General features: G+C 41.5%; 1 protein-coding gene across 1 annotated transcript in view; it reads left to right on the top strand.

Moving 5' to 3' along the window:
• The window catches only part of OGFOD3 (2-oxoglutarate and iron dependent oxygenase domain containing 3), a 53289-nt gene that overhangs the window by 22949 nt on the left and 3721 nt on the right, over positions 1 to 26619 (top strand). Inside the window, exons 5-8 of the mRNA XM_054978693.1 lie at positions 671 to 735; positions 1273 to 1329; positions 9025 to 9178; positions 13880 to 14003. Of these exons, the coding sequence (XP_054834668.1) occupies positions 671 to 735; positions 1273 to 1329; positions 9025 to 9178; positions 13880 to 14003 (400 nt within the window). The remainder of the gene's footprint in view (positions 1 to 670; positions 736 to 1272; positions 1330 to 9024; positions 9179 to 13879; positions 14004 to 26619) is intronic.

Here is a 26619-nt window from a genome sequence, read left to right as displayed (position 1 = left end):
CCCAGATCCTCATCTGAAACTCTAAGCACTGCATCATACAGTCTTTCATGCAGTCCTGACTGAGTCATAAAAGTCACATGGTATCAGTTCACCCGGTGGTTGCTCCCCAGCCTCACCCTGACGAGTTCTTGAAACTCCCAAACAGCCATGGAAATGGCCCTACCCCTTCTCATTGGCTTTTACTGATGGAAACCAAGGTTTGAAGGCGGCAGTACTGTACGGTTGCCTTGCAATGGCCACTGAAAACATTAATTTCTTAAAGCTGCAGGCACTGCTTGTGTTATTTGGAGGGGGCAGTTAACACCCTGATTTTTTTTAAAAAAATCAGATTTTTCTGCAAACCTGGGGCCTTTTTTAGGTTTGTCGAAAGATCTCTTTTTGTCTGCTCATGGCTACAATCTCCAGATTTAAGTATCCACAGATTTGGCCATTTTGAGAATTAAATATATTGATATGATGTAATGACTGAGGTATAAAAGTCAACAGTTTGGGGCCATCAAGGAACAAAGTGTTAAAAGTGAGTGTTTATACTTCATGTGGTATCTGGGACTCCAAAAAACAGGGTTTTAGCCTGCAAATAGAATTATTCTTTTGAAGAAAAGCAAGCAGCCTTAGATATTTGTCTTCAGTTTACTGATTTATTTCCTTTTGTTTGATATTTTCTTCCCAGGCTTCAATTCTGGATTTGCACTCTGGAGCTCTTTCTTTAGGAAAGCATTTTGTGAATATGTACAGGTAATGTGATATTGCTTCTTGACCCCTGTGTTCTTGGGTACTGTTGATTTTGGTGCTTTTAGTTTTTCAACAGGTGTTGAGCATTTATAAAGAGAAACAGAGGTCAAAATCTGCAGGAATTTGGTGTAATTATCTGCCTTTTCAAAAGGGTCTGTGCAATAAAATTTTATTATTGACTTTGAGTACAGGAAAATAATCTTGCAACCTCCTCATGTGCTAGATGTAAGAGCTGGTTCTTCTAGCATAGTTTAAGTCATTTTCTATAACAAATGAATTTGTGCACAGGTTTTGAAGTGTTTTTTCCCCCTGTGGAATTACTAATGCTCAGCACCATGGCATCACACCTTTATGTGAGCTCCTTTTACTACTTTTCATAATTGTCACTTTGGAATTACTAGTTTATAAATAATTGCATGTTATGAAATGTAATCAGGTTAAATGTACATTGTTGTTTGCAAAGAGAACTTAAATACTGACCGATGTGGAAATTTAATTGCATTTTCCAGATGGCTTAGTTTTTTGCTTGTCTGTCTTCAGATATTTTGGTGATAAAGTCCACGATACCTTTACAGAAGAAGATTTTCATTTGTACAGGTAGGAAAAACCTGTAGTTGTGACTTTTCTTTTGTCTCTTTTCTCAGCCTGCTAAGACAGCTTTAGTAATGGTTGAAAAGTGTTTGTTAACATTTTATAACTGTCTCTCAGAAAGGGCATATCTAAATGTATCCAACGGTATGTACAAAAAAAAAAAAATTCCGGGAAATCCAAATCCAGGTTTCAGGGATCTCAAAAAAAATCCAGGATTCCTGAAACCCACGAAAATTCTTTGCTCTGTTTAAGATAGATCTGAGAATCCCATATTTATTTGGCTATTATTCTCTATAGGGGACTGTTCAGGGGACTTGGGGGTGGCATTTTTCAAGCAAACTCCACCAAATTTGCAGGAAACCTACTCCTGTCTATCCTCCAAAGACCTCCCAAGTGTGAGAGATATTGGACCCTGGGGTCCAATTCTATCTGAACAAGGAACCCCCAGCCACTCTCCATGGTTTCTTAAGGGGGAAACATTTCCAAGCGGGCTCTCAGGCAGGGTCACACAGGGGCAAGACTGCCAGTGGCCAAAGGCACACTCCCAAATGCAAATAGAACCAAACTGAAGCAAGAAAATGGGTGGAATTGCCCCGGAACCAAAGTGAATCAAGGGGACCAACATCAAACCAGAGAATCACATTAAAACAGAGAAACCAAACTGAAGCAAGGGACACTGTTGTGACTTTGCCCAACTTGAACCAGTGTCACTCACAGAAGCCAGGCAGACATTGAGAGCTCCTGCATGGATTGGCCACTTACTTCTTCCTGCCTGCCTCACTCCCCTCCCCTCTTGGAAAAAAAGCAGGAGAAGCCCCGAAAGGGGCCAGCCTGAGGCTGAAGCCACGTTTATTAGATTTACCCAGATTTATCTGGAGATCTGGGTCTGGGCTCCCCCTGGATAAGTTTCAAAAGAAACTTCATTGAATACATCTCTACACCACCCAACATCCTGTCTCTGATGAGGGAAGTTCAGGATAGCCAAGAAGAAGCAGGCTGTAGGAAATAAAGCCTATGCAAAGGAGAGAAACTCATTCTGGCCATAATTTAGTATCTGGAAAGAAACCGCATAAAGTCCTTCTTATCCAACTTCATCTTGAACCCAGTACCATTTTTATCCCCATTTCTTTTCCAACTAGTTTATTAAAAAGTCTGATATCTTTAATAGCTGCAGATTAATATATCTAATTCTCACCATGGCCAAATCTGTGGATACTTAGATCATGCAAGTATCCACAGTTTGGTGTAGTGGTTAAGAGCGAGGGGCTCTTATCAGGAAAACCAGGTTCGATTCCCCACTCCTCCACTTGAAGCCAGCTGGGTGACCTTGGAACAGTCATAGCTCTTCCAGGGCTCTCTCAGCCCCACCCACCTCACAGGGTGATTGTCATGAGGATAATAATGGCATACTTTTTAAACTGCTCTGAGTGGGTGTTAAGTCATCCTGAAGGGCAGTATATAAATCAAATGTTATTATGTTATTAAGTGCTTGCAGGTCCCCCGCTTGTTTTCTTCTAGATGCAAACCAAAGTGCATTTAACATCCTATTTATAGCCACTGGTTCTTGTACTTATAGCTGCTTTTACCCTGTCTCTCTTTTGCATTAATTCATCTAAATGTATAAAGTACCCGACGTGTCTTTTCTTGAGTTCCTTTTTTTCCTAAAGAGTCCAAGCTCTTCTTATGTGAGTTGTTCATTACATCAACCTAATTCTTCATCTCCTTTTAATTCTAAAGCTTCCTGTGAAGTTCAGAATTTACCCTTAGGAGGGAGGTTCAGCACTTCTCTAGAGATGGGAAGGGACTGGAAAAAAGTTCTAGCCTCATTTCTTCTGGGGACCTTTTCTCAGTTTTTTTTTCAATTGGGGAATTATAGAGAGCGCTGAAAAACCTCCCATTTTTAATTGAAATAAGTTAAATACTTGTACAAAAAAACCCAGTAATGCTTTTACAAAAAAAACCCTTTCAGTTGAATTATGCCCCCACTCATTTTATCGACAGCGCTTTGCCTGTGGTGTCCTAATGAAAAACACGTTTACTCCTCATTTAGTTCCATTAACCTATCCAGATTGGATTTAAGGAGTGCTGAGCACTCCTGACTTGGTGCAAGTGAAGCAGCATCGACAGTTTCTGTTGATGGAGGACGATATCCTTGAACAAGTTAATCTCCCACAGGCAAGAATGTGCTGAAGATCTTTTGGAGTCCTTTGGTTTCAGTCCAGCAGTAGATCCCTAGTACGTGCCTTACCTGTTCTGCAGAAGCAGGGCATTTCAATAACACTTGCCATTGTCTTTGTCTACTATTTTTTTCTTTTTTGCCTACAAAAGAAAAGGAAAGCAAGAGGACTAAAAAGTCGCCCAGTCTCTTTTCAGCGGCTCAGCTTATCTGCTTAGCTGCTGACTCCTCGAAGCAATTTTCTTTGCCGCTGTGTTCCTTTGTGTTCCGGTTCCTTTTGTGAGATACCTGCAGTTAAACTAGGTGAACAGTAGAAGAAGTTTTGCAGTGTTAGTAGATTTGCTCCTGACTATTTCAAGGCTAGGGAGCAAGCAGGTGTCACTTCTACTTTTTGTTAAAAATGGAAGATTTTACCTACGCTATAACACTTCTGGCTTCAAGGAACTCTCTGACAGGGGTTAAATTATTCTCCAGCTTGCTAACTGTATCTTGGAGGATATTTCAGCAATGCACAGTGCAGTCCTATGCAAAGTTATTCCCATCTAAGCCTGTTGATTTCAGTGGGTTTGTGTGTGTTATGTGCTGTCAAGTTGTCTCCGACCTATGGCGACCCTATGAATGAAAGACCTCCCAAAGGTCGTATCTTTAACAGACTTGCTCAGATCCTGCAAACTGGAGGATGTGGCTTCTTTTATTGAGTCAAGACATCTCGTTTTAGGTCTTCCTCTTTTCCTGCTGCCTTCTACTTTCCCTAGCATTATTGACTTTTCCAGAGAATCTTGTCTTTTCATGATGTGACCAAAGTACAATAGCCTTAGTCTTGTCATTCTAGCTTCTAGGGAGAATTCAGGCTTGATTTAATCTAGTACCCACTTATTTGTCTTTTTGGCTGTCCATGGTATCCACAAAACTCTCCTCCAGCACCACATTTCGAATGAATCAATTTTCTTCCTGTCAGCTTTCTTTACTGTCCAACTTTCACATCCATACATGGCAATGGGGAATACCATAGTTTGGATTATCTTGATCTTGGTTCCCAGAGAGACATTCAGTTCACTTCTGCTGATGTGACCGTTGATTCCTGAAGGGGGCAGATGCATCTTAGTCTGGTGTCTCAGCTTTGAACATTCTGCCTTGAGTGACTCTTCCAGAAGTTTAGGCTCTTGAACAAGCCTGTGCTCCTGACGGTGTTGCTCTCAGCTTCACTGACACACTCAAACCCCCTCACCACATTAAGGTGTGTATCCAAGAGGGAGTTCAATGGGTTTAGGCTGGAATATCTCTGCATTAGAATGCACTGTCTGTTTTTCAGAACATTGCTTTGCATGAAGTAGTGTCGGCTTCATTATACAAAGAATGCAAGATACCTTGACTGTTGTATAGACCATAATATAAGTTTATGAAGGATTTCTCAGTGTAATGCTACATTGAATGACCTTAAATGACAGCCCAAAGGACCAGCAGAAAAGAGCATTCTTGTCTACTTGAGAAGTTGTATTGATTTCTATGAAATGGATTGCATGTGTAGAAATCATGCCCATTGAGCAAGAATGACACACAACGTTTACTGGAGAAAATAGATTAGACTCTTAGACTGATTTGCTTGGGTGAACATTCCTTCCCAATGAATGCCAGTTTTTTTTTAGCTGGCCACCTTATTGCAACACCTCCTATGTAAATTGAAAACTGCTTCCATCAAAGAGGCTTCTTTGTATATTATGCATGGATTTCAAGACACTGAAAATGTTCAGGGGTGGTACAAATATGAAAGATCTCAGATGTGTCATCTGTGCATGCTTAGCAGCTTTCTAATTGTGGAGTACAGAGGTGTTCCAGATGCAACTTTATTTTATGAGAAAAAGTAACAACAGATGCTGTTATGCTCTGCTGGCATCCATAGGACATCTGCAGATAGACAGTTCAAGTGATTTTGTAGGATTTTGTTCCCTGAAGGAAACCTAGCTGTGCTCTCTTCCTCCCTTGTTCTTGGCTCCTGACCAGCTTTGCAGAGGATACCGTCTTCAGGCAAGTGTTACAGAACACAGAACTCCTGGTTTGACCAGAACTTCATTTAAGAATGTTTTTATTTTCAGATGTTTCTAAGGATAAATGGGAACTTAAATTGTCCACAAAACTGACTGAAACTCTCAAGGATTTTGGGTGTTAGCTTTTGCTAGGCTGCATTCAGGGCTCTAAATCTACAGGTAGAAGCCTTATGTAGTATTTTACCAGTCTGAAACTATTCAGTTTGCTAGCCTGGAAATCTCTCACGTGTATGTTGTGCCTTATGCCTTGATTGATCTGCCACTCAGCTCTTCTGATTGGCTGGGTGCCATATGATTCTTATAGGTAAGGGTTTGAACATATGTTATCAACTAGCAAATAAGGGTTACTTCACTGCTGGCTGCTTGACCTTCATTGCCTACTTCTCACTTGACAGTGAACGAATTCTTTGGATTTTCTGGGAAGAGGACGTAGTTTAGTAGTAAAACACTAGTTTTGTGTACAGCAGATCCAAGGTTAAATTTCTGGCCTCTTCCTCCCATTAATGAATCTCAAGAGTTGAAGAGACCTGGAGAGCATGCGTTTCAGAACCTGCTGTTAATCTGAGGTGGCCCTATTGTGTTAGATGGATCAGTAGTTTAACTCTGTATAAGGCAGCCTCGAATGTTCAAATTTCAGCCTCACCTGCCCTGTGGGACTTGGTGAACAGACAAATGTATTTCCCAGCTACTAATAAGCAGCCTGTCAGCTGGTAGAAATTTTTGCTTGTTAGACTGGCTTCAGACAGATATGCCGGTACCTGACTTGTAAAAAGCAGCCTGAAAATATGAGCCTAGCATCTTATTGAAGATCATCACATTAGGGAGCCCACTGTGAAAGGTGTCTTGCAAAGGTGAAGACTTAGTGCAGTGACACATTTTGCCTTTAGCTCTCTACAGATGAGAACTTAATCCTCTCAGTAGCAGCATTTTTGCTTATCTTGATTCCTGTGGAGATACAATTTTCAGGATACCTAGATACGGAGCCTTGCTAGGCTTTGCATGTTAATACTACATGATGTGTCTCACTTCATTGAACGGGTGAGTCTAATGTCATTCCAGTACAATAGTTGTCACTGGGGAGAAGTATCAATTCTACCAAGAAGTCATATCAGCATCCCAGCCATTGAGTATTCTGTTGTGCTCTTGGGTATACAGCTGGGCTCCTAGGCCCAGTGCTTTTCAGTATTTTTATAAATAATATGGATGAGGATGTAAAGGGATTACTTATTAAAATTGCAGATGACACCAAACTGCGAGGAGTAGCAAACACCCTTGAAGATAGAGATAGAATTCAACAAGATCTGAGCATACTGGAAAAGTGGGCAGATTTGAATAAGATGCAGTTTAACATAGATAAGTTCCAGGTTCTGCACATGGGTAACAAAAATGCAAAGCATGCATATTGTGAGCAGTTTAGCTGAGAGCAGGCTAGCAGCCCTTACTTCTTGCAAACGGTCTTGGTGCCTCAGGCTGTAAAGTGCCTGAGCCTTGCTGTCAATCCCTGGTTTGAGACCCCTATAGTATCACAGCCTTAATTCCTATGAGACAGCATGGAAGATAGCGTTGGAAAGTAACACTAGAGAGCCAAATTCTGTATTTGTCATTCCAAAACTTTACTGAAATGCTTACATTTTTACTGATTGGAAATCATTACTGATTTTGACAGAAGGTAAAAGTTAAAGGTCAAAATTGAAGTGCACGGCTCGCAAGGATTTCTATTTATTTATTATTTATTTTATTTATTTCAAATTTGTATTCTGCCCTCCCAGTGAGTGGGCTCAGGGCGGATAACAACATATTAAAAATACAATTAAAAATTCATGTTCGTTAAAAACAACACATTCTACAGTAATGTAATTGCGAAATGGGGTTTGGTTTTGGTTCTTCCACATGTCTCCCCTACCTCTGCATATTAACACTTGTTGAGTCAGTTTATTTCTTCCTCACATGCCCAATAATCAGGATTTTCAAACAAGGGTGCTGTCGTCATCAGTGGTGTCATAGCACCCCTCCCTTGCTTGAAAACCAATTCCAGTGCTTGTGGATTGACTGCTTAGAAAATCAGGAATAAATTGAGTGTGTGGAAAAGCCCTCAGAGAGACTGATGAGAACAGTATTATAAGATAATGGATACATTTTAAAAAGGACCACAGAAAACTGTATTCAGGTACTGATTATCCAATGCGATAAATTCTCTTGGTATGTATATATATATATATATACAAAGTAGCAACTAAATTTTATATTCTCAGACTTGCAGAAACGCTCAGTTTCTCAGAGGCAACAAGTTGATCAGAAGTGCAAGGAAATATGGCTTGCCTGCAAGCAGGACACATTTGAACAAGAGCTGTTGGGTGAAATCCGAAATTCAAACCTCTAGATGACAATAGGGTTGTCAGGGGTTTCCCCCCCCCCCCCCCACACACACACCTCTTTTAAACAGCAGGAAATATGCAGAAATTTAGTAGGCAAAGCTTTTCCTAGCATTAAGATAGTGGTTAGGGGTTTGGATTAGGAGCTGAAAAGTACAAGTTCAAATCCCTACTTTGCTATGAAGCTTGCTGGAGGGCCTTGGGCCAGTCATTGTCTCAAGCCTAAATCGCCTTACAGGATTATTGGAGAAACAGTCCCTGAGTTGTTTTGGAGGAAGGATGGAATAAAAATATACCAGATAGATAGATGAGGAATGTTTCATTAACTTAATTTAGTTAAGAGCTAGTTTGGTGTAGTGGTTAAAAATGCAGGAGTCTAATCTGGAGAACCAGGTTTGATTCCCCACTCCTCCACTTGAAGCCAGCTGAGTTAGTCACAGCTTCTAGGAGCTCCCTCAGATCCAACCACCTCACAGGGTGATTGTTGTTGTGGGCAGGGCTTTTTTTCAGCAGGAAAGCGGTGGAACGGAGTTCCGGAACCTCTTGAAAATGGTCACATGGCTGGTGGCCCCGCCCCCGATCTCCAGACAGAGGGGAGTTTAGATTTCCCTCTGTGCCGTGGTGCGGAGGGCAATCTCAACTCCCCTCTGTCTGGAGATCAGGGGGTGGGACCACCAGCCATGTGACCATTTTCTCCGAGGGCAACCCACTGAGTTCCACCACCTCTTTTCCCAGAAAAAAGCCCTGGTTGTGGGGATAATGATAACATACTTTGTAAACTGAATGGATGTTAAGTTATCTGAAGGGCAGTATATAAATGAATGTTGTTTTTATTATTATTATTATAATTATTATTCTCAGCATGTTTGATTTCTGTTGCTTGGTGCAGGATCAGGGCTAATAAAAAGTTGGTTGCACAAGACTGAGTATTTTGCTAAATTGGCTGCTGGTCCCTGCCACTATAAATTGTGAATTGTATGCTTGTGGTGTGTAGGCATGTAGATTTGGACTAATATGTTTTTGACATATATTCATTCTACATTCATGAAAGGTCCTGGATCATTGTACAGTGTCACAGTCTGTTAAGTTGCTGTCTTTTCCTTTGCAGTGAAGTGAGGCAGAGAATTCAACAAAAAATAGCGCTCGCTTTTGGTATCAGCTCTTCTTCCATGTATTTGACCAAGCCAACCTTCTTCTCCAGAATAAACAATTCAGAAGCCAAGACAGCTCATGATGAATACTGGCACCCGCATATTGACAAGGTAAGCAGGATGATGGGAAAAAAATAATTACTTCTGTGGTAAAACTGAGATGATTTTTGGATATCTGGATTTCAAATATAGTCTGCAGTGTGCCCTTTTCTATTTTGGTGAACTGGCATTGTAATTATTGAATTCAAGTGAGTCCTAAGCTAAATATTACTTGTTCCCAAGTAAGAGGGCCTAGGATTGGGCAGTAAGTTTGCTATTCCATTTTCAGGACTATAAAGTTAAGATGACAGTGGCTTAACAGGGGTTTAAACCGAAGACTGAATGCAAGGACAGTCTTATGTGTGTTTCATGTGGTTTTGTTAGGTTTTCATAATGCCTGAATTTTTTTCTGTTAGAGATGGTTTCCTTCTGTGGTAAAACTGAGATGATTTTTATGTATACTTTTGGTGAACTGTTCAATTGTAAGTTTTTAACTGGGTCTTTTAACAGGTCTGTACAGCTTCTAGTTGTGGCAGGTGTTTAATAAGAAACTAGAAACTCGTGGAATGTGCAGGCTTCTATGGCTGTAGGTAATTGTGAAAACAAACAAACAAGACCAAAGCAAAAGCTCAAAGATAAATTGATCACTAACTAACCTGCTGTATTGCTTATGCAAATGTAACATAAATACACTTCTAGTAAAAGATGCAAGAAAGTCTTTAAGTGATTGTTTATTTTTATTTAGAATATTTCTGTGCCTCTGCTTCAGAATATTGCTCGAGGTGCCTTACAATGAAAAGTTACAGTAAAAATACACAAACAGACAGAAGCAGGTTAAAAACTGTCCATTATACAGAGCAGACCATTAGAATGCTGGTAAGATAAAGCCCTTATTAAAAGCCTGGAAAAAAAAGATGTGTAAGGAGCATTGTATAACAGGGAGGGAGAGTTAAGGGTGGGACAGCTTTTGCGAGGAATGGGGCAGCCTTCATGTGCTGTCTTGGTTCACTCTATTATACATTTCCTTATGCTTGTCATGTATGTTTATTTATTTATTTTTGTCATTTATAGTCTGCCTTTCTCACTGAAACTCAAGACGGATTACATAGTGTGAGATTAGTACAATCAGTATCAAGGACATTTCCATACAGTGTCAAGGACATTTCCATAAACAATGTCATAAGATATAGCATTAGCAAGGATCCAGTACAAAGCTGAAGAACTGCTGAAACAGAACATAATCAATTTTAGAACTGATATTATATAACATGAAGCACAGATAGTATATAGGAGTACATATTCAAAGCAACAAATAATACATAAGGCAACATAGTGGTGAAGTCTTTGGTCCCTAGCTCATTACCGAAGCATCTGAGACCCCTCTCCCTTCAATACTTCCCTCCTATCTGAGTAAAAAGCCTTTTTGAATCATTCGGTTTTGCATCATTTGCGGAAAGCGAGGAGAGTGGGGACTTTCCTGACCTCCGCATGCAGGTTGTTCCACAGGGTAGGGGCCACCACAGAGAAAGCCCGTGTATGGGCTGCTGTTGAATTTACCCATGTGCAGGCTGGCATCTGCAAGAGACCCTGTTCAGATGAGCGAAGCTGCCGTAGAGGGACATAGGGAGGGAGGCAGTCCTGTAGGTATGCTGGGCCAAGGTTCAGTACTTTTGGTCCTGACCTCGATACTGGTGTGGTCATCTCCAGCTCCTCTGGATTCTGCCATGTGATTGCTGCTCTGCAGGACCTATGAAACAGTTGAAGACCACTGCTGTAGCACATGACAGGCGTTTCTAGCACCAGAATTCTACAAACAGATGTCTCTCTTGTTTTTCACTGTCTCTTGTATTTTGACTGATGTAGCCAGTGAGCATTATTGACTTTTTTTCTTCTTTTGGAATACCAGACAGAAAACACCTTTCCCAATTTTGTTTTCCCCAACTTGTCTCTTGCTCCAGCAAAAAATATGGTAGTGTAATCCAGAAAGCAGATGTTAGTCCATGGAGTCTGTCCCAGAATCTTAGCTTATCATATGTCTCCTCGTATAGTTTTAGCTGAGGAACTGCATTCTTTTATTTACCCATCCCAGATTTATCTGCAGTGGTATTTTGGCAGGGCAAATTCATAATACTTCAAAAGAAATTGTTTCTTTTTCTTTCTGGCGGTCAAGGTTTTAATCTGTCATTGCACTGGAGAAGTGCTGACTTCCGAAAGAGCGGATCTATTGCAATACCATTTGAGTGGCTTTTGTTTTGCACAACAGAAAAACAGTTTTTGGCATCATACAGAAACATTTAACACATTGACATAGTGATCAACGTTCTTGTGGGATCAAATTAAGTGCCAAGTCTGACTATGCCGTCATAACCCTGCATCTGACGAAGAGAACTGTGATTCTCGAAAACTTATGCTACAATAAAGTTGGTTAGTCTTTAAGGTGCTACTGGACTCTTTACTATCATAATAACTCTGATAATACTAAACTCCTTTCCATGCCAAATGCCACACACCCAAGATTCTGAGTGTGTAAGCCTAAGCCTAGTTGCTAAGAAGTTAATCTCTCTGGCTTCAGTGGGTACTTCACATGCATGAAGTAGGAACCTTCAGTTTGCAGAAAATATTTATATAGTCTCATGCATAACCAGAACAATCAGAAAGAGGGTGTTGGGGGGAAGTATTACAAAGTCAGGCCAGAAGGCCCTAGCTATCCAAGAGGTAGGTGCTGCTGTATTACTTTGCAGAGCACATATGAAAATATGATACAATCAAATCAGGTAACAGTGGGAGTGAACTAGAGGCAATTTCCTTCCAAAGCAAGTTAGTTATTTTAGTTGCTATTGAATCAAAATCTGCATAAAAATTCTATCTTGGGCTCAGTCGCCTTGGAGCGGCTAGCTCATCACAGAAAGCATCATGTCAGATACGGCTCATGCGGCAAAAGTACTATTATTGGTTAATATTTTATGGTTTTCAGTGGCTCTTAAAGCTGCCGTTTAAAGGAGGTTGTGCATTCTGCTGAATGTGTGCAAAGTGGCATCAAGTCACAGAGTTTTCAAGGCAAGAGATGAACAGAGGTGGTTTGCCGTTGCTGGTCTCTGCATGGTGGCCCTGGGCTTTGGTGGTTTCCTATCCAAGTACTAACCAGGGCCAACCTTGCTCAGCTTATGAGATCTGACAAGATCAGGCTAGCCTGGGCCGTCTGGGTCACGGCATGTATGCTGTTGGTGAACCTCTTATTTAGTCATTGGTGTTTTCTTTGCCACAATATTGCATGGGTTCATACAGAGGTTGAACATATTTATTATCATAGCTAGCGATTCTGTTTGAAGATTGGACAGCAAGAGAGAGTGATTTGCTCGTGGTTGCCCACTGAGCCAGTTTTTAAAAACTTGATATGGCTCATGTCTTCTACAGTTGCCCTGCACGGCCTCTTGGAAAAAGGAGGAAGGGGCTGTCTGCATAATCGTGTGAATTTTTTCTCTTGGAGTAAGGAGAGAAGGGTATATGTGTGAAATGGATGGAGGTTCCCGCCATTTGACTAGCACTTGGAGTTGTGTTTTTTTTACCTTGCCTGTGTCTTTAGAAGGAACTGGAAATGTTTGTGTGTGGAAGTAGTGTTTCTTTTTATTGTTTAAATTTCTGTTTGGGCTGATTGGTACCACAGTGAGTTTGCAGTTTCTTTGTTCAAGCTTAATTATTTTCTTGAAACACTGCCTTTAGAAGCAAAGATCTGTACAGCGGAATACCAAAATATTTGCATGAATGCTTTCATCTATAAGGAGGAAGTTTTTAAAAATGCATTTATTAGTGTAGAACTCTGACTTCTGACTAAGTACTGTTCATTTCACTGAGGCTTTAGCAAGGTCATAAACATCCTCTCATCATATTTAAAAGGTCATTCATTTCCTGTATAAAATATGAAACTGTGACCTATGCAGGAACAAAAACCAATTTCTCAACTTCCTAAGGAGAACTTTAGGTTGTTTACTTTGTGAATATTTCAAGTCCTTTGATACACTGAACAATAATAGAAGTATTGTATAAGCATGGGGTTGGATTCAGACTACATTTTCCACTCCCACAAGAAATTTCTGTCAGTTTAACAAAACATTCCTCTCTCCACACCTCTCCAGCCCACTGATCTCCCTGAAATGCTGCTCCTGGGGGGGGGGGGGGAGGGACCCTCAGGTACAGCACGAGAGGCCAAGTGGAAGTCTACAGCAGAAGGAGGGAATTGGTGGAAATTACCTCACCCCTTCCATTAGTGGAAAATTTAGTCTAGATCCAACCCATTGAGAGCATATTGGCAACTGTTTCCTACAGGGAAAGTATTGCAGAAGATTGGAAAGGTACAGTTTCATATGTCACAATGAATGGATTGTCTTCCGTAGAGGATTAAAGTTTATGAATATAAAGTTATATATTTTTTCTGTTTATTTGATGTTGGGAAACGTTCCTCAAGGAGAAAAAAATTCTTAACATAAAATCAATAATATAAGATAAAGATAAATGTGAAGATCAAGGGGATTAAGAGGCTTTAATTACCAAATAAACTGGTTCCAAGCTTGGCAAGTCAGCAAATGGAGCTGGTCATGGTTGCTTTTTAAGCTGTCAAACCTGACCTTACATTACTAAGAAATTTAATGTGCTTTCTTTTTAAAGAGCTTTTTAAACAAAATGTGCTTTGATAAATCCCTGAATTAGCTGGTCCTCAAGGGGGCACAGAGAAGCCCCTATCAAATTAGATGCTGTGTTTTGTATTTTTCTTCCTAGGTGACTTATGGTTCCTTTGACTACACTTCACTGCTTTACCTCTCAGACTATACTGAAGACTTTGGCGGAGGGCGGTTTGTCTTTATGGATGAAGGTGCAAACAGGACTGTAGAACCTCGAGCAGGTAGAGCTCTGTCCTCACTACACAATTCCCTCTAGGGCCATATGGAATTTATTAGTATCTTATACTGAAGGTCTAATTTTTGTGGCTACTTCTGGATTAATTCCAAGGTGCTTTTCTGCCACTATCTGCTCAGCTGATACTTTCCCTTCACCCTTTTCTCTGTTAGCAACTCTTCAGAGAATTTCAGTGTCCTACTAAAAGGAAAGTGTTTCCATCTCCGATCTTTTGTAAGAGCAAATCATTTTATTCACAACATACCTTTTACTAGTGTGATGTAGACGATAGTTCCAAGAGAGAAGGTGTTTAAGATGCTACAGGAAATGTCTCTGGGGAGTATTTCTAAGAGCGTTGTACATTGCAACAGTTGAATATGTGAACTGTTAAATCTGTGCCATGCTGTAAAACTTACATCAGTTTACATTTGATCATCAGCAACGTGGTACCTTTAAAAGGGCCTAGTCATACAATCGATGATAGACTTCCACCTAAGTAGTCCCTCAGTAACTTACTGAACTGTCACAGAAGCTTGGCACTGGCAAGAGAAAATAGATGACCTACTCCAATTCCCAGCAATGTTAACTGAAATATATCAACCTTTCTTTAATCTTAATTTCTCTAACTCAACTTTATTTGGGTTCAGTATCATGACTTACTGCTTAAATCATACTCCTGCCTGCCTGCAAAAATAAAATTAAAATCTAGCCCACCTGTAGGCTCATGTGGCCAAGAGTAAAACAGCAGGATTTGATTTCAGTAGCACCTTAGAGACCAACAAGATTTTTAAAGTGTAAGCTTTTGAGAGTCAGAGATCCCTTCTTCAGACATGAGTAGGAATGGTGATCCCTGAGCCTTTATATCCCAAAAGGTGGGTGTTACAAGGGAGGGAATCAGGATGTAAAGGTGCAAGCGTACACTCTGACAATGTTGTTGGTTTCTAAGGTGCCACTGGACTCAAATCCTGCTTTTCTACTGCAGACCAACTTGGCTACCCACCTAAACTATCCTTATGGGTAGCCAGGGTTAGGCTTTCATTTGGCCCCAAGTGCCAAAAAGCCCTCAGTTTACCTGTGAAGTTGTTGGTGTATCAGTCAAAAGGGCAAACCGGGAGGAAGTTGGTGGTTGTATTTGGCCAGACACACTAGGAGTAAGCTAAGCTCTAGAGTCTCAGAAGCTCATTTTAATCCCTTTGGCAGAGAACCAGCCCTGTATGCTGGTCAGCATGGTTGCCAGGAATTGCCTACCCTGATCTTGACCATTATTATTCTTGTACTCGTTCTTTGACTTCTTTATTCAAGATGGCGATTGAATACAGTACTCATATGAGGACTTTCCCATACTAGATAGAGCACTAGAAATCATCGTTCTGTTAATATAGCCTTCAAGAGCATTGGGGTTTTGTTTCTTACTGTCTCATGGATTATTGTTTAAGACATGGGTGTCCATCCTTTTTGAGCCTCTGGACACCTTTGAAATTGTGACACAAGGCGATGTGCGCAACCACAAAATGGTCATCATGGGAGGCAACCAGTCACAAAAGGGTCAGTGCAGGAGGTGGAGCAACACACACACAGAGGCGGCCAAGTGCAAGGTATACGAGGAATAATTTTTAAAAATACACTGGGAGAGAGGAGAGGGTTAAACCAACATTGTGGTAACAGTTGCTGCTGAAACATATTTTTAATCTATCAGATCTCCAGTGGTCAGTCAGAAGCCCTACTGGGCTGGAGCCCCACCTATCCCCATTGAGTGGGAGCCAGAAAAAGAGTTGGCGTTATGTTGGGGACTTCTGGTTTAAGAAGTGTTATTCTAAGCAACTTGCAGATCATTTTCAGAGGTGCTGTTGCATGGATGTTCAGGGCCAGCCCAAAGTTTTTTGACACCCTAAGCAAACTGTGACTTTGGTCCCCCCCTCCCCCACTTCAAAAGAATAGTGAGAAATCTAGAAGGAGCATTTCACTTACTGGGCATGCAAAATGAGCAATGTAAAAATAGATAAGTCCTTCAAACGCCCCCCTCCCCACATTCTATCATGACAGCTATGGAAGACTGGAGATATGGAGATTCTAAAGGCCATTTGACACCAAGCTTCCCTTCAAGCCAATAGAGGAGGCTCCCATTGCCATTTTGGCATCCCTCAAAATCTGGCATCCTAGGCAATCACCTATGGTTGTCTAGTGATTGGACTGGCCCTATGGATGTTATCGTTCACCTGCACACCTTGTTCCAACTTCTGTTTTTGGTGAATATCATAAGTTGAGCACTATTTCCTTGCAAGGTTTCATGCAAACATTCTAGAGAATATACTAAAAACAAAAAATAATTGGAACAAACAATTTTATGCTGATGGAGTAAAACTCAGCAAAAATTCTGAAAGAAGTACATTAGCATGCAAATTGGTGCTGAAAGGTCTTAAATGTTCCATCATATATTTGCCGTTAGGTAAAGCAGCTTAACATCGAGTAATTTGCGCAATCCTTTATAAAATGTATTAGTAATGGAAGATAGAATTAAAATCAAATTAATCACCGCTAGTCCTTGAAGACTTGAGGGTCTAGGAGTATATTGTTAAAACAGCAGCTTGCTAAAAGAAGGCATTCTTAAATACACCTTCATTTAACAGAAAGTACTCATCTTGACACTTATGTTTCCACTTTCTAGAAGTGTCTGCTGCATTCCTTGGTACTTTCTTGCTAATGATTAGGCTTCTTAAAAACACAATGTGAAATTGCCTGTGTATAAGACTGCAGCCTGATTCTTTGAACTTTATTTCTGTGAATGTGTTTTCTCTCTTATCAGGGCCTTGTTTTTTCTCCAAGACATCACAACATAAGAAAAAAATCCTGTTCTTTCTGAAATGCAAAGCCAGTGCATCAGTCTATAAGCAGAAAAGTTGTTTGATAATAGTAAAAGAGACACAAGGATTGCTGTGTAGGTGGCAAAATGGAACCATCCTTTCATATAATGGGAAACAGCCAATTTACAGCAAAACGCTCTAGAATTTCTCTCTGCAGAGGCATATTGTACTGTTGTTTTTGATTTTTCCTTCTGTGACTTAAAACACACTATAGCTCTGGAGTGAATGCTAATTGTTTGGCAAAGTGCATATTGCTTTGTTAAACTAGAGTTGGAAAAAACTTTTAAATTGTTTTCAGTCATCTTTTTTTAAAAAAGAAACTTCATTTTGTTTGTCAAGTACGCTTGGAACTTTTTCTTTCTGAGAAATCTAACTGCAGATGAGAGGAAAAGAAACTCCATTTTAAAGCTATTGCCTAGAAGTTCTTTTGCTGTGGTTTCAGTTCTTAACTAACATCACTTCATTCATTTAGGCTGTTTTTACACATCTCAACAAACCTCTTTCTGTGACAGGCACAAATGTGGCTCGTTGACAAGCTTGCACATGTTCTTCCTGCTTCCTGCCCTCACACACAGAACGTGATTTGAAGTGGGGAGTAAGCAGAGGAGGGAAAGGAGACTGAGGTGTGGGAATGTATTACCTATGCTTTTCTGTGTCGGAGAATCATTTGGGGTCATCATTCTGCTGATCCTAAGACTGGTGCACAAGCTGGAGGGGAGGTCCAACCTCCTGGCCTGGGGCCAAGCAAGTGACCTTGCAGCAATTCCAGGCAGTAAGTCCAAAGAGGGAGTGAGGATGGGTCTGATCAGTGTGTCAGAACCTAGGACACACAGATAGGAGGCAAGCAAATAAGCAGGCCCATGTGCAGAGAGGCATGTGCAAGCTGGCATTTTGTCAGTAGTGAGCAAGATGACCCGTGCATTGACAGAGTGTGATTTGGCATTGGGAAGGGGGCTCAGATGAAGGGACTGAGCACAATATAACACCAAAGTTGACTTTAGCAGCCTGGCCAGGAGATGGGACAGAATCTATGAAAGTCAGAATTAGGATCTCTGAGTGGCACAGGAGGAAAAGGCAAGGCAGACCAGAGGTCTCCTGCTCCTCCAATCAGAGAATGAGGGGGGTGATTGGAGACATGAAGAAGGCTTGATTAGTCCATCTGAATGAAAGCTGGTTGAGAAGAATCTCATTGACCTGTTCAAAGGAGAGTTTGGTGCTCTCAGTCTTTGTTAGCATGAAGGAATAAAGGCAGCTGTTCCCTGGACTGTACCCTTGATTACTTGATTATATCAAAGTACACAATATAACAGCTAAGTCTGTCTCCTAGGACTTTTCTAAGGGCTCCACATATTGTAATGCCTTCCTGGATAAGTCATCCATTGTCTGAGATTCAGTCATGCTAGTCCCAGCCAAACATTCCTTTTGCCAGCCTACCTCCATTTTTGCCTTGAAGTTCTGGAAAATCTGGCAAACCATTCTAGATCTGAAAAAGGCAGTTGGGACAGAGGCTAACCAAAATGCCAACCAAAAGGTGCATTGGTCTTGGCAAACAGTCTATCAATCAAGGTAACTCTTGCTGCTCTGTCTGGCAGCAGCAATCTAGTGTCTCAGGTGGAGGTCATTTAGATCACCTGCTCCTTTTAAGTGGAGATGCCAAGGACTGAAATTGGGATTTTTCTCCATTTTCTAGTTCAATGACAGATGTTCTGTGAATCTGGTGCAATTTTTCTCTTCAGCCCTCAGGTAGTTCTGCTGCTACTGATGGTGTTTTGTAAATTCCTTGTTTGAAATCCCAGTTTTGAGCCAAACAACAAACTCTGTTAATAGTGTGCATTGGAACATATTGACTTTAATAGAGAATGTTTATATCACTCATCTCAGCACAGGAGATTGTAGGGGAGATCTGACCACCAGCCAGTGGGGGAATATGCTGCCATATTGGACTGATAAGAACAGATAACTTGGTAGCTAATGTTTGCATCGCCTCTTTTCAGCCCATTTGTAGCAGTGTATACAAGATCTTGGGTGAGACCTGACCACCAGCCAACAGGGGGCATGAGCCCTATTGAACTGATAAGAACAGATAACTCGGTAGAGAATATTTAGCCTCCTAGCCGAAAGGTCGAGAAGCTTTTTATATACAATAAAGGGAACTGAAAACCAATAATTCTAACAAAATATTATTGTATACCAATGATGTGGTGTTTACTATGCAGAAACCTAAACAATCTGCTGAGACTCTTATTAGATTATTTTATTAAGTACCAAAGAGGCATTGGTCAAGTGTCAAGAGCAGGTAGTCAGGAGTCTAGTTCCTGGTAGTGGATTGAGCCATTCTAATGTAGGAGTCTGTTACTAGGATGCCAGCGTTACCTGAAGGGGGAAAGTGAAATGGGAAGACAAGAGGCAGCAGGGAGGGAGATGAGCAGATCTTGAGAAATCACCAGGATAATATTCTCTCTGTCTTGTAGGAAGAGAGAAATACATAATCAGATATTTCTGCACAGTGGGAGTGAGAATAGCTCAAGTAATTAGAGCTTTAGCCTTTTGACATTTTGCCTAATAGAACAGCTTCTGACAATAATTATGACTGTTTTATCATTTTTTTTCCCTAGTTAATCATATTTTCAGTTTGGAATATTCACTTACAGAGCAATTCTAAGAAGAGTTACTCCAGTCTAAGTCCATAGAAAACAATGAGCTTAGCCTGGAGTAACTCTGCTTAGGATTGCACTGTTAATGATGTAAAACACCTTTTTTGCTGCTGGGAGATTTTGCAACATTAGGATGAAGTACAAAGCATTAGCTTTGCTAGCTCACCAAAAATTTCATCGTGTCCCTCTAATTAGTTATTCTGTCTCTTCACGATAAATACTTAGATAGGATTACAGAAATGACAAATTAATCAGGCAATTAAATTTCTTTGCCATGGGGCAATAGGAATGGGTTCACAAATATGCCACGTGGGAAGCTCAGCAAGTTGGCAATCATCCTGTTGTGTTGTTCTTGTTTTGAAGCCCAAGCATGAATCATGCAAGCAAAATGATGCATAGTCCCATGAAACATGGTTTGATTTATAGCGGCATCCTGAGCATATACATTTTATAAGACCACAGACTTGGAAGGATGCAACTTCACTTAGGATAACACTACCAAACCTTATTATGTCATAACAGCTGCATTATAGTTTTCAATGATGATGTGGAATTTTTGATGATGATGTGGAAGTTGTAGCAGTTTTCAAGGTGCAAGGTAACTCAAATCAACTGATGCTAAAGAGGAGGGTATAGGTGTGTTAAGTATGTATTGATGTGAAAGAAAAGATACCCAGAGTTTGGCATTAAAAAGCTCTGCTAAGACTGTTTAAATAGGGGGTTATTATATAGAATACAACAGAACTGAGTATCAGTCAAAATTCACATTCATTTTAAAGGATACAAATAGACATCATTTTGAAGAAAAACCTGAAATAAAATTTCAAGATCAGTTTTATTTCTAGAAATATATAGCCGTGTTCATTGTGGCTTATTTGTTCACATGCTCCATTGAAATAAACCAGGGGTCCCCAATCTTTTTGAGCTTGTGGGCACCTTTGGAATTCTGACACAGGGTGGTAAGCACAACCACACAATGGCTTCTGCAAGAGGTGGAGCCAGCCACAAAATGCCAGGGAGTAAGGTTGCACAAAACGGTGACAGTAAGTCTTCAACATTTCAGGTAGACGCTCTGTTTATTGGGACGCTTTTTAAAATGAGCATTTATTTATTTAGACTATTTTTATGCTGCCTCTCCAGGAGCCTGCACGAGATGAATTACAAAATAAAAATAATAAAAATAAAACATTAAAAGATATTTAAAATGCAGCTTTAAAAAAGCCCCATCCCAGCATAAAAACATAGACCATAAAAACACACCACTGACAGCCTAAAAGAAGTTTCTAGACTAAAACAGCGTTAAACCAACTTTTTTATTTAAAAGCCTGGGTGAACAGAAATGTTTTGGCCTGGTACGTAAAACAAAGCAGGGTAAGTGCCGGGCGAGCCTCAAGGGGCAGGGCATTGCACAAGTGAGGTGACACTACTAAAAAAGCCCCGCCTCTGGTTGCCCCCCACATCACTTCTGGAGCAGTACAGAGAACAGGGCTTGTGAGGCAGATCTTAATTGGCAGGTTAGACAACATGTGAGGCTGTCCTTCAGGTATCCTGGCCCCACAACATTTAGGAGCTTAAAGGTAAGAACCAGCACCTTGAATTGTGTCTGGGGAAAAAATGGGCACCCAGTGCAGATCTTTCAGCACAGGGGTGATACGACCTTTTTGAGGAAGGGCCTTAGCATCAGCCAAAGCTGATAAAAAGTACCATGTGTCACAGTGGAGATGTAAGCCTCCAATTAGAGGCCAGAATCTAGCAGTGCTCCCAAGCTATGAACCTGTACCTTTGGGGGAGTGCAACACCGTATAGGATAGGCTGACTCCTCCATCCTTGAGCAGCTTTGTCACTGACCGGCAGCTCCTCAGCCTTGTCTGGATTGAGCTTCAGTTTACTGGCTCTCATCCATCCCATTACAATTTTAACAACAACAACAATAACAACAACAACAACAATAATAAATAAACATTCGATTTATATACCGCCCTTCAGGAAAACTTAATGCCCACTCAGAGCGGTTTACAAAGTATGTTATTATTACCCCACAACAATCACCCTGTGAATATATTGTTTAAAATTATTTTCTTGCATACACACTGCTTACCTTCAGCCATGTGGTGAAGACTTTGTGCTGTGGTGGCAGCTGCTGCTGAAACAATAATCTGCACAGCCAATCAAATCTCCAGTAGCCAATCAGAAGCTATGCTGGGCAAAGCCCCTCCCAGCTCCGCCAACTTTCGAAAAACACTTGGTGGTGCCAAGAAAGGTGCTGGTGGATGCCATGTTGCAGACCCCTGTAATAATCCATTCAAGAATAATCTTGCTACAGCTACATTAACTAAAAATATCGCTTTTGGGGACCATGTTTTTAAGAGCTTTTAAGTGCATGCATTTGTCAAGCCAACTGACAACTTTGTCCTTTTAGAACATCATTTTAAAAAATTCAGCTGGTAATGAGTAGGCTTCTACTGATCATTTCCACTGACAGAAGAGGAGCATTTTCGCAAATTCCTCCCTCACGCAGCTCATGCTGGTGGTCCCCTCTCAGGAAGGATTCTGGGGTTTCTCCTGTTCCCCAAGAGCAGTATTTAGGGGGCATTTTGGGTTGCCATGGGAGTTGGGAAGCAAAGAAGTTGAGCTCTGCTGATGGAAATCCCTTCAGTCTGTGGAGATTTTTGATGAGGTCCAAGCATAGTCCCCAAAGTACAGCCCCTTGTTTGCATTTGATTGAGCATAAACTTCTGTGGAAAAATGATATGTTTAAAAGCCTTGGATTCGTCATAGTCATTTTAGATATTGGCGAACTGCACATTTTATGCTATGTACATGTTTCGTTAGTGGTGGTGGTAATAGTAGTGTGCTATATAGAGTTAAACTATTTAGAAAGCACTGGTTTTTTCATCGTCTCTGTTCTACATACGAGGGTGTGCACTGATGCAAAAGCAGCTTCAAAGAGTTATTGAGCTCTAGCCCAGAAATTAGCACTCAGATTTCTCTATGTATTCCCTAAGGGAAGAGTTGAGTGCATTCTTGTTCTCTTTTCTTCTGACATTTGTGGTCTTGGCAGTTCTGTGTTCTCTGGAGACTTTTTTCCCCAGATTTTTCGCTCACTTGTTGCTAGCTTTAGCTGTAATGTTACAGAAAATGTGTATTTCAGCTGTACTTTGGTATTTTGTCTGTTGTGGTTTTTCATCTTTCTTTCCCTCAGGCTGTGTATGGCATTAACAGCCTTTCTTTAAAGAGTGCCAGAAATGTTGAGGGGCGGGGGGGGGGGGCATGACTTCTGCCTGCGTTTGGGCAAGGGTTCATTCCTACTCTCACGTCTGCCAAATTTGCCAAGCAGTCCGAAGGAATGGCCTTTTGCTAATTTCTGCCTTCCCCTGGGAGAAATCCTTAGTGTCATTCATAGAATACAAGATAATCCTTATCAGCATCTAATACATGAAGGCAAAACTTCCATTTAAATTGCTTCACATATCCTACAGTATGTGAGTGAAATATACTGTAGACCAAACTTCACTGAATAATCCCCCTTTTCCCAGGGAGCTGTAGTTCTGTAAGAGGTAACTAGGCATCTCTGGTGAGGGAGTTAGTGAGAATTCTGAGATAATACAATTCCCAGGATGTGAAAGCGGTTTTATACAATTCTATAAATTGTTCTATAAAGTTACTATGATAGCTGGATTGGATCTAATTATCACAGGGGAAGGAAAGTATCTGCAAATCTGACCAAATAGCTTTTGCTGGCTTCCCTTCTCTGAAGTCCTACTTTCAAAGTAGGCTGTGATCTTCTTCTTCTTCTTTTAGGAAACAAGGTCGTGATAACAGTGCAGAATGCCCTCCCTTCAGGCTCTCAGCAAAGAAAGACCCAGTCCTTATTTAGTTTCCTGTAATGTTCTTTGCCCTCTAGTAGGTGAAATAATAATCATGAACAATATCTGTGATCCCTTTTCAAGCTCGTAGTTTTCAAACACTTGGAAGGAGGCATCTCTTCAGATGGAAACCCGGGCCCAGCGGGACATATTATTGTTCCGCCGAGCCTGTGAGACAGAGCTGTTCCGCCCGGCATTCAGTGATTGAAGGGGGCGGTGCCATGTTGGCCTCCGCACCACTGCACTTTGTTAATTTGTTTTATTGTTTGTATATTGATTTTAGTTCTTGTTTTTATCGATTTTTAACTGTTCACCACCGAGAGCCCCTGGGGAAGAGCGGTATATAAATTGAAATATAAAAAAATAAAAAAATAAAGAGTGTCTGGGTAATGATACCAGTTTTCTCAGCAATTATCAGTCGGTGGTGAAAATAAACTCTCCTAATTTTTTCTTATTATTTCTGTCTTTGTAATCCTCTGCAGCCACAGGAGGAAAAACGGGGCACCTCTTGTCTTGAGAATACAAAACTCTTGGCAAGTCTTGCATGCTTATAATGTTCTATTTGTGATTAACTAATTAGTACTAGCTTTAGGTAGGTAGCTGTGCTGGTCTGCAGTAGAACAGCAGGATTTGTCCAGTAGCACCTTAGAGACCAGTAAGATTTTCAGGGTATAATCTTTCAAGAGTCAACTCTGTCTGAACAAGGGAGCTTTGACTCTCAAAAGATTATACCCTGAAAATGTTACTGGTTTCTACGGTATCACTGGACTCAAAATCTAATTATTACTAGATGCATTTTTTAGTTTATGAACTTCGTTTAACTTTAGAATAGTGGATGAATACGTTTGAAAAATCTCTTATTGCATAATTGAGGAGTTGTGTTTCATTGCTTCATGTGTGCCCAAATACAAGCGTATTGGCAATATATCTATTAGGTGTTCTGTGCTTTTTGATAGGGTTGTGGAAAGAAGACTCTTAGATACAGTTCCTCTAGCTATGGCTACACTGTGATAGGAGGAGCTTGTATTGTAGCAAAAACTGGTAATACACGTACACTACGATGATTACTAGGGGTGTGCAAAGGCACAGTGGTTCGGCTTTCCTGATTTGGGTATACCCGAATCAGGAATCGGCAAGCCGATTCGGGTATAGCGATTTGGGTATCGATTCAGCTTGATTCGGGGGTTCGGGAAAGCTTTTCAATGGGAAAAAGCCTCCCCAGGCTTCTCTGAAGCCTGGGGGAGGCATTATCCCACCAAATCAAGCCAAAATTGGTGGGGGCCTTCCTCTAACTCCCCTCTAACAACCCCCCAAGTTTCAGACCGATTGGACTTTGGGGAGCCATGTTATGGCCTCCCAAACCAGGTACTCCTATCCTCGCCTATAAAAGGGCATAGCTTTAGGTTGCTGCTGCTAATCTCCTATTTTGTGCTTGCTGCTGCTGATCTCCATTATTTCCTATGGGGCGGGGAATGAAGAGGCAGGCTTCCTTTGCCAGGGGTGGCATTTTGCATGAAAAATGCCCCCTAACCCTCAGGAGCCCTTCTCCCACCTTTCCTCCCACCCCCCACCAAGGCTCAGCCTGCTCCCACTTGGGGGGGCCTTTCATGGCCTCCCCAAGTAGGTGACCTTTTCTCTACAACCTACAGCTGGGGGAGGCTTGTCTTGCCAGGGGTGGCATTTTGCATGCAAAATGCCCCCCAACCCTCGTGGGCCCTTCTCCCACCTTTCCTCCCACCCCCACCAAGGCGCAGCCAGCTCCCACTTGGGGGGGCATTTCATGGCCTCCCAAAGTAGGTGCTCTCAGGCCCCAAAGTCCACCCCCTACAGCCCCACACATACCTAATGCCCCCCCCAGCTGCCACACAGATCCACATTCCCACATTAGCCCCTCACAGATCCAAATCCACCCCCGGTAGCCCCACACCCATAACCCCAGGAACAGGCTTGCCAGCCCTCTCCCTTTGTTCCCTATGCTGGGAACTTCTAAACTCTCTTTCCCAGGGCAATTCTGCACAGCCCAGGGGTGCCACAATGGTGGGCACACTTCTGAGTGCCAGCTTGTCCCTGGGAAAGAGCACCTGAACCACAGACACCCTCCCTCAAATTCCCCCACCACCTACAGAGATGGCTGGCCAGCCAGCCCCATTGTTCCCTATGATGGGAACCAACTGCAAAACAAAGAATAAAACACGAACAACACAAAATACAGTTTTTAAAAAATTATTTTCTCCCTTTCAAAGTACAAGTAGGCAAAGCATTATGACACATTACACCAGCAGTCCCCTACACAGAAAAATTAACACAACTCATTTAACATCAGAGAATCACAAAAACAATTCCTGTCAAAAACACTTTATTTCTTGAACAGCTTTAGGTTACACAGCAGGGGGGGCACACGAAAGGGCATTCCAGCATTCCACCTCACAAAAATAACACAACTCACTTAACATCAGAGAATCACAAAAACACAATTCCTGTCAAAAACACTTTATTTCTTGAACAGCTTTAGGTTACACAGCAGGGGGGCACACCAAAGGGCATGGCAGCAGTATCTTACACAAAAATAACACAACTCACTTCACATCAGAGAATCACCCAAACACAATTGCTGTCAAAAACGGTGAAGTGGGTTGTATTATTTTGTGTAGTACACTGCTATCATGCCCTGTTTTGCCCTCCTACTGTGTAACCTAAAGCAGTTAAAGAAATAAAGTGTTTTTGACAGGAATTGTGTTTTTGTGATTCCCTGATGTTAAATGAGAGTTGTGTTATTTTTGTGTGGGGGGCTGCTGGTGTAATGTGTCATAATGCTTTGCCTACTTGTACTTTGAAAGGGAGAAAATATTTTTTAAAAAACTGTATTTTGTGTTGTTCGTGTTTTATTCTTTGTTGTGCAGTTGGTTCCCATCATAGGGAACAATGGGGAGGCTGGCCAGCCATCTCTGTAGGTGGTGGGGGTATCAGGGGGTGGTTGTCTGTGTGTCAGGTCAGGTGCTCTTTCCCAGGGACAAGTTGGCACTCAGAAGTTTGCCCACCATTGTGGCACCCCTGGGCTGTGCAGAATTGCCCTGGGAAAGAGAGTTTAGAAGTTCCCAGCATAGGGAACAAAGGGGGAGGGCTGGCCAGCCTGTTCCTGGGGTTATGGGTGTAGGGCTGCTGGGGGTGGATTTAGGTCTGTGAGGGGCTAATGTGGGGATTTGGGTCTGTGTGTGACAGCTGGGGGGGAATTGGGTTTGTGT

This window comes from Eublepharis macularius, chromosome 4 (assembly GCF_028583425.1).
Source record: "Eublepharis macularius isolate TG4126 chromosome 4, MPM_Emac_v1.0, whole genome shotgun sequence".
Taxonomy (NCBI): domain Eukaryota; kingdom Metazoa; phylum Chordata; class Lepidosauria; order Squamata; family Eublepharidae; genus Eublepharis; species Eublepharis macularius.
The sequence above is the reverse complement of the archived record's forward strand: the minus strand, read 5'-3'. Positions and strand labels throughout refer to the sequence as shown.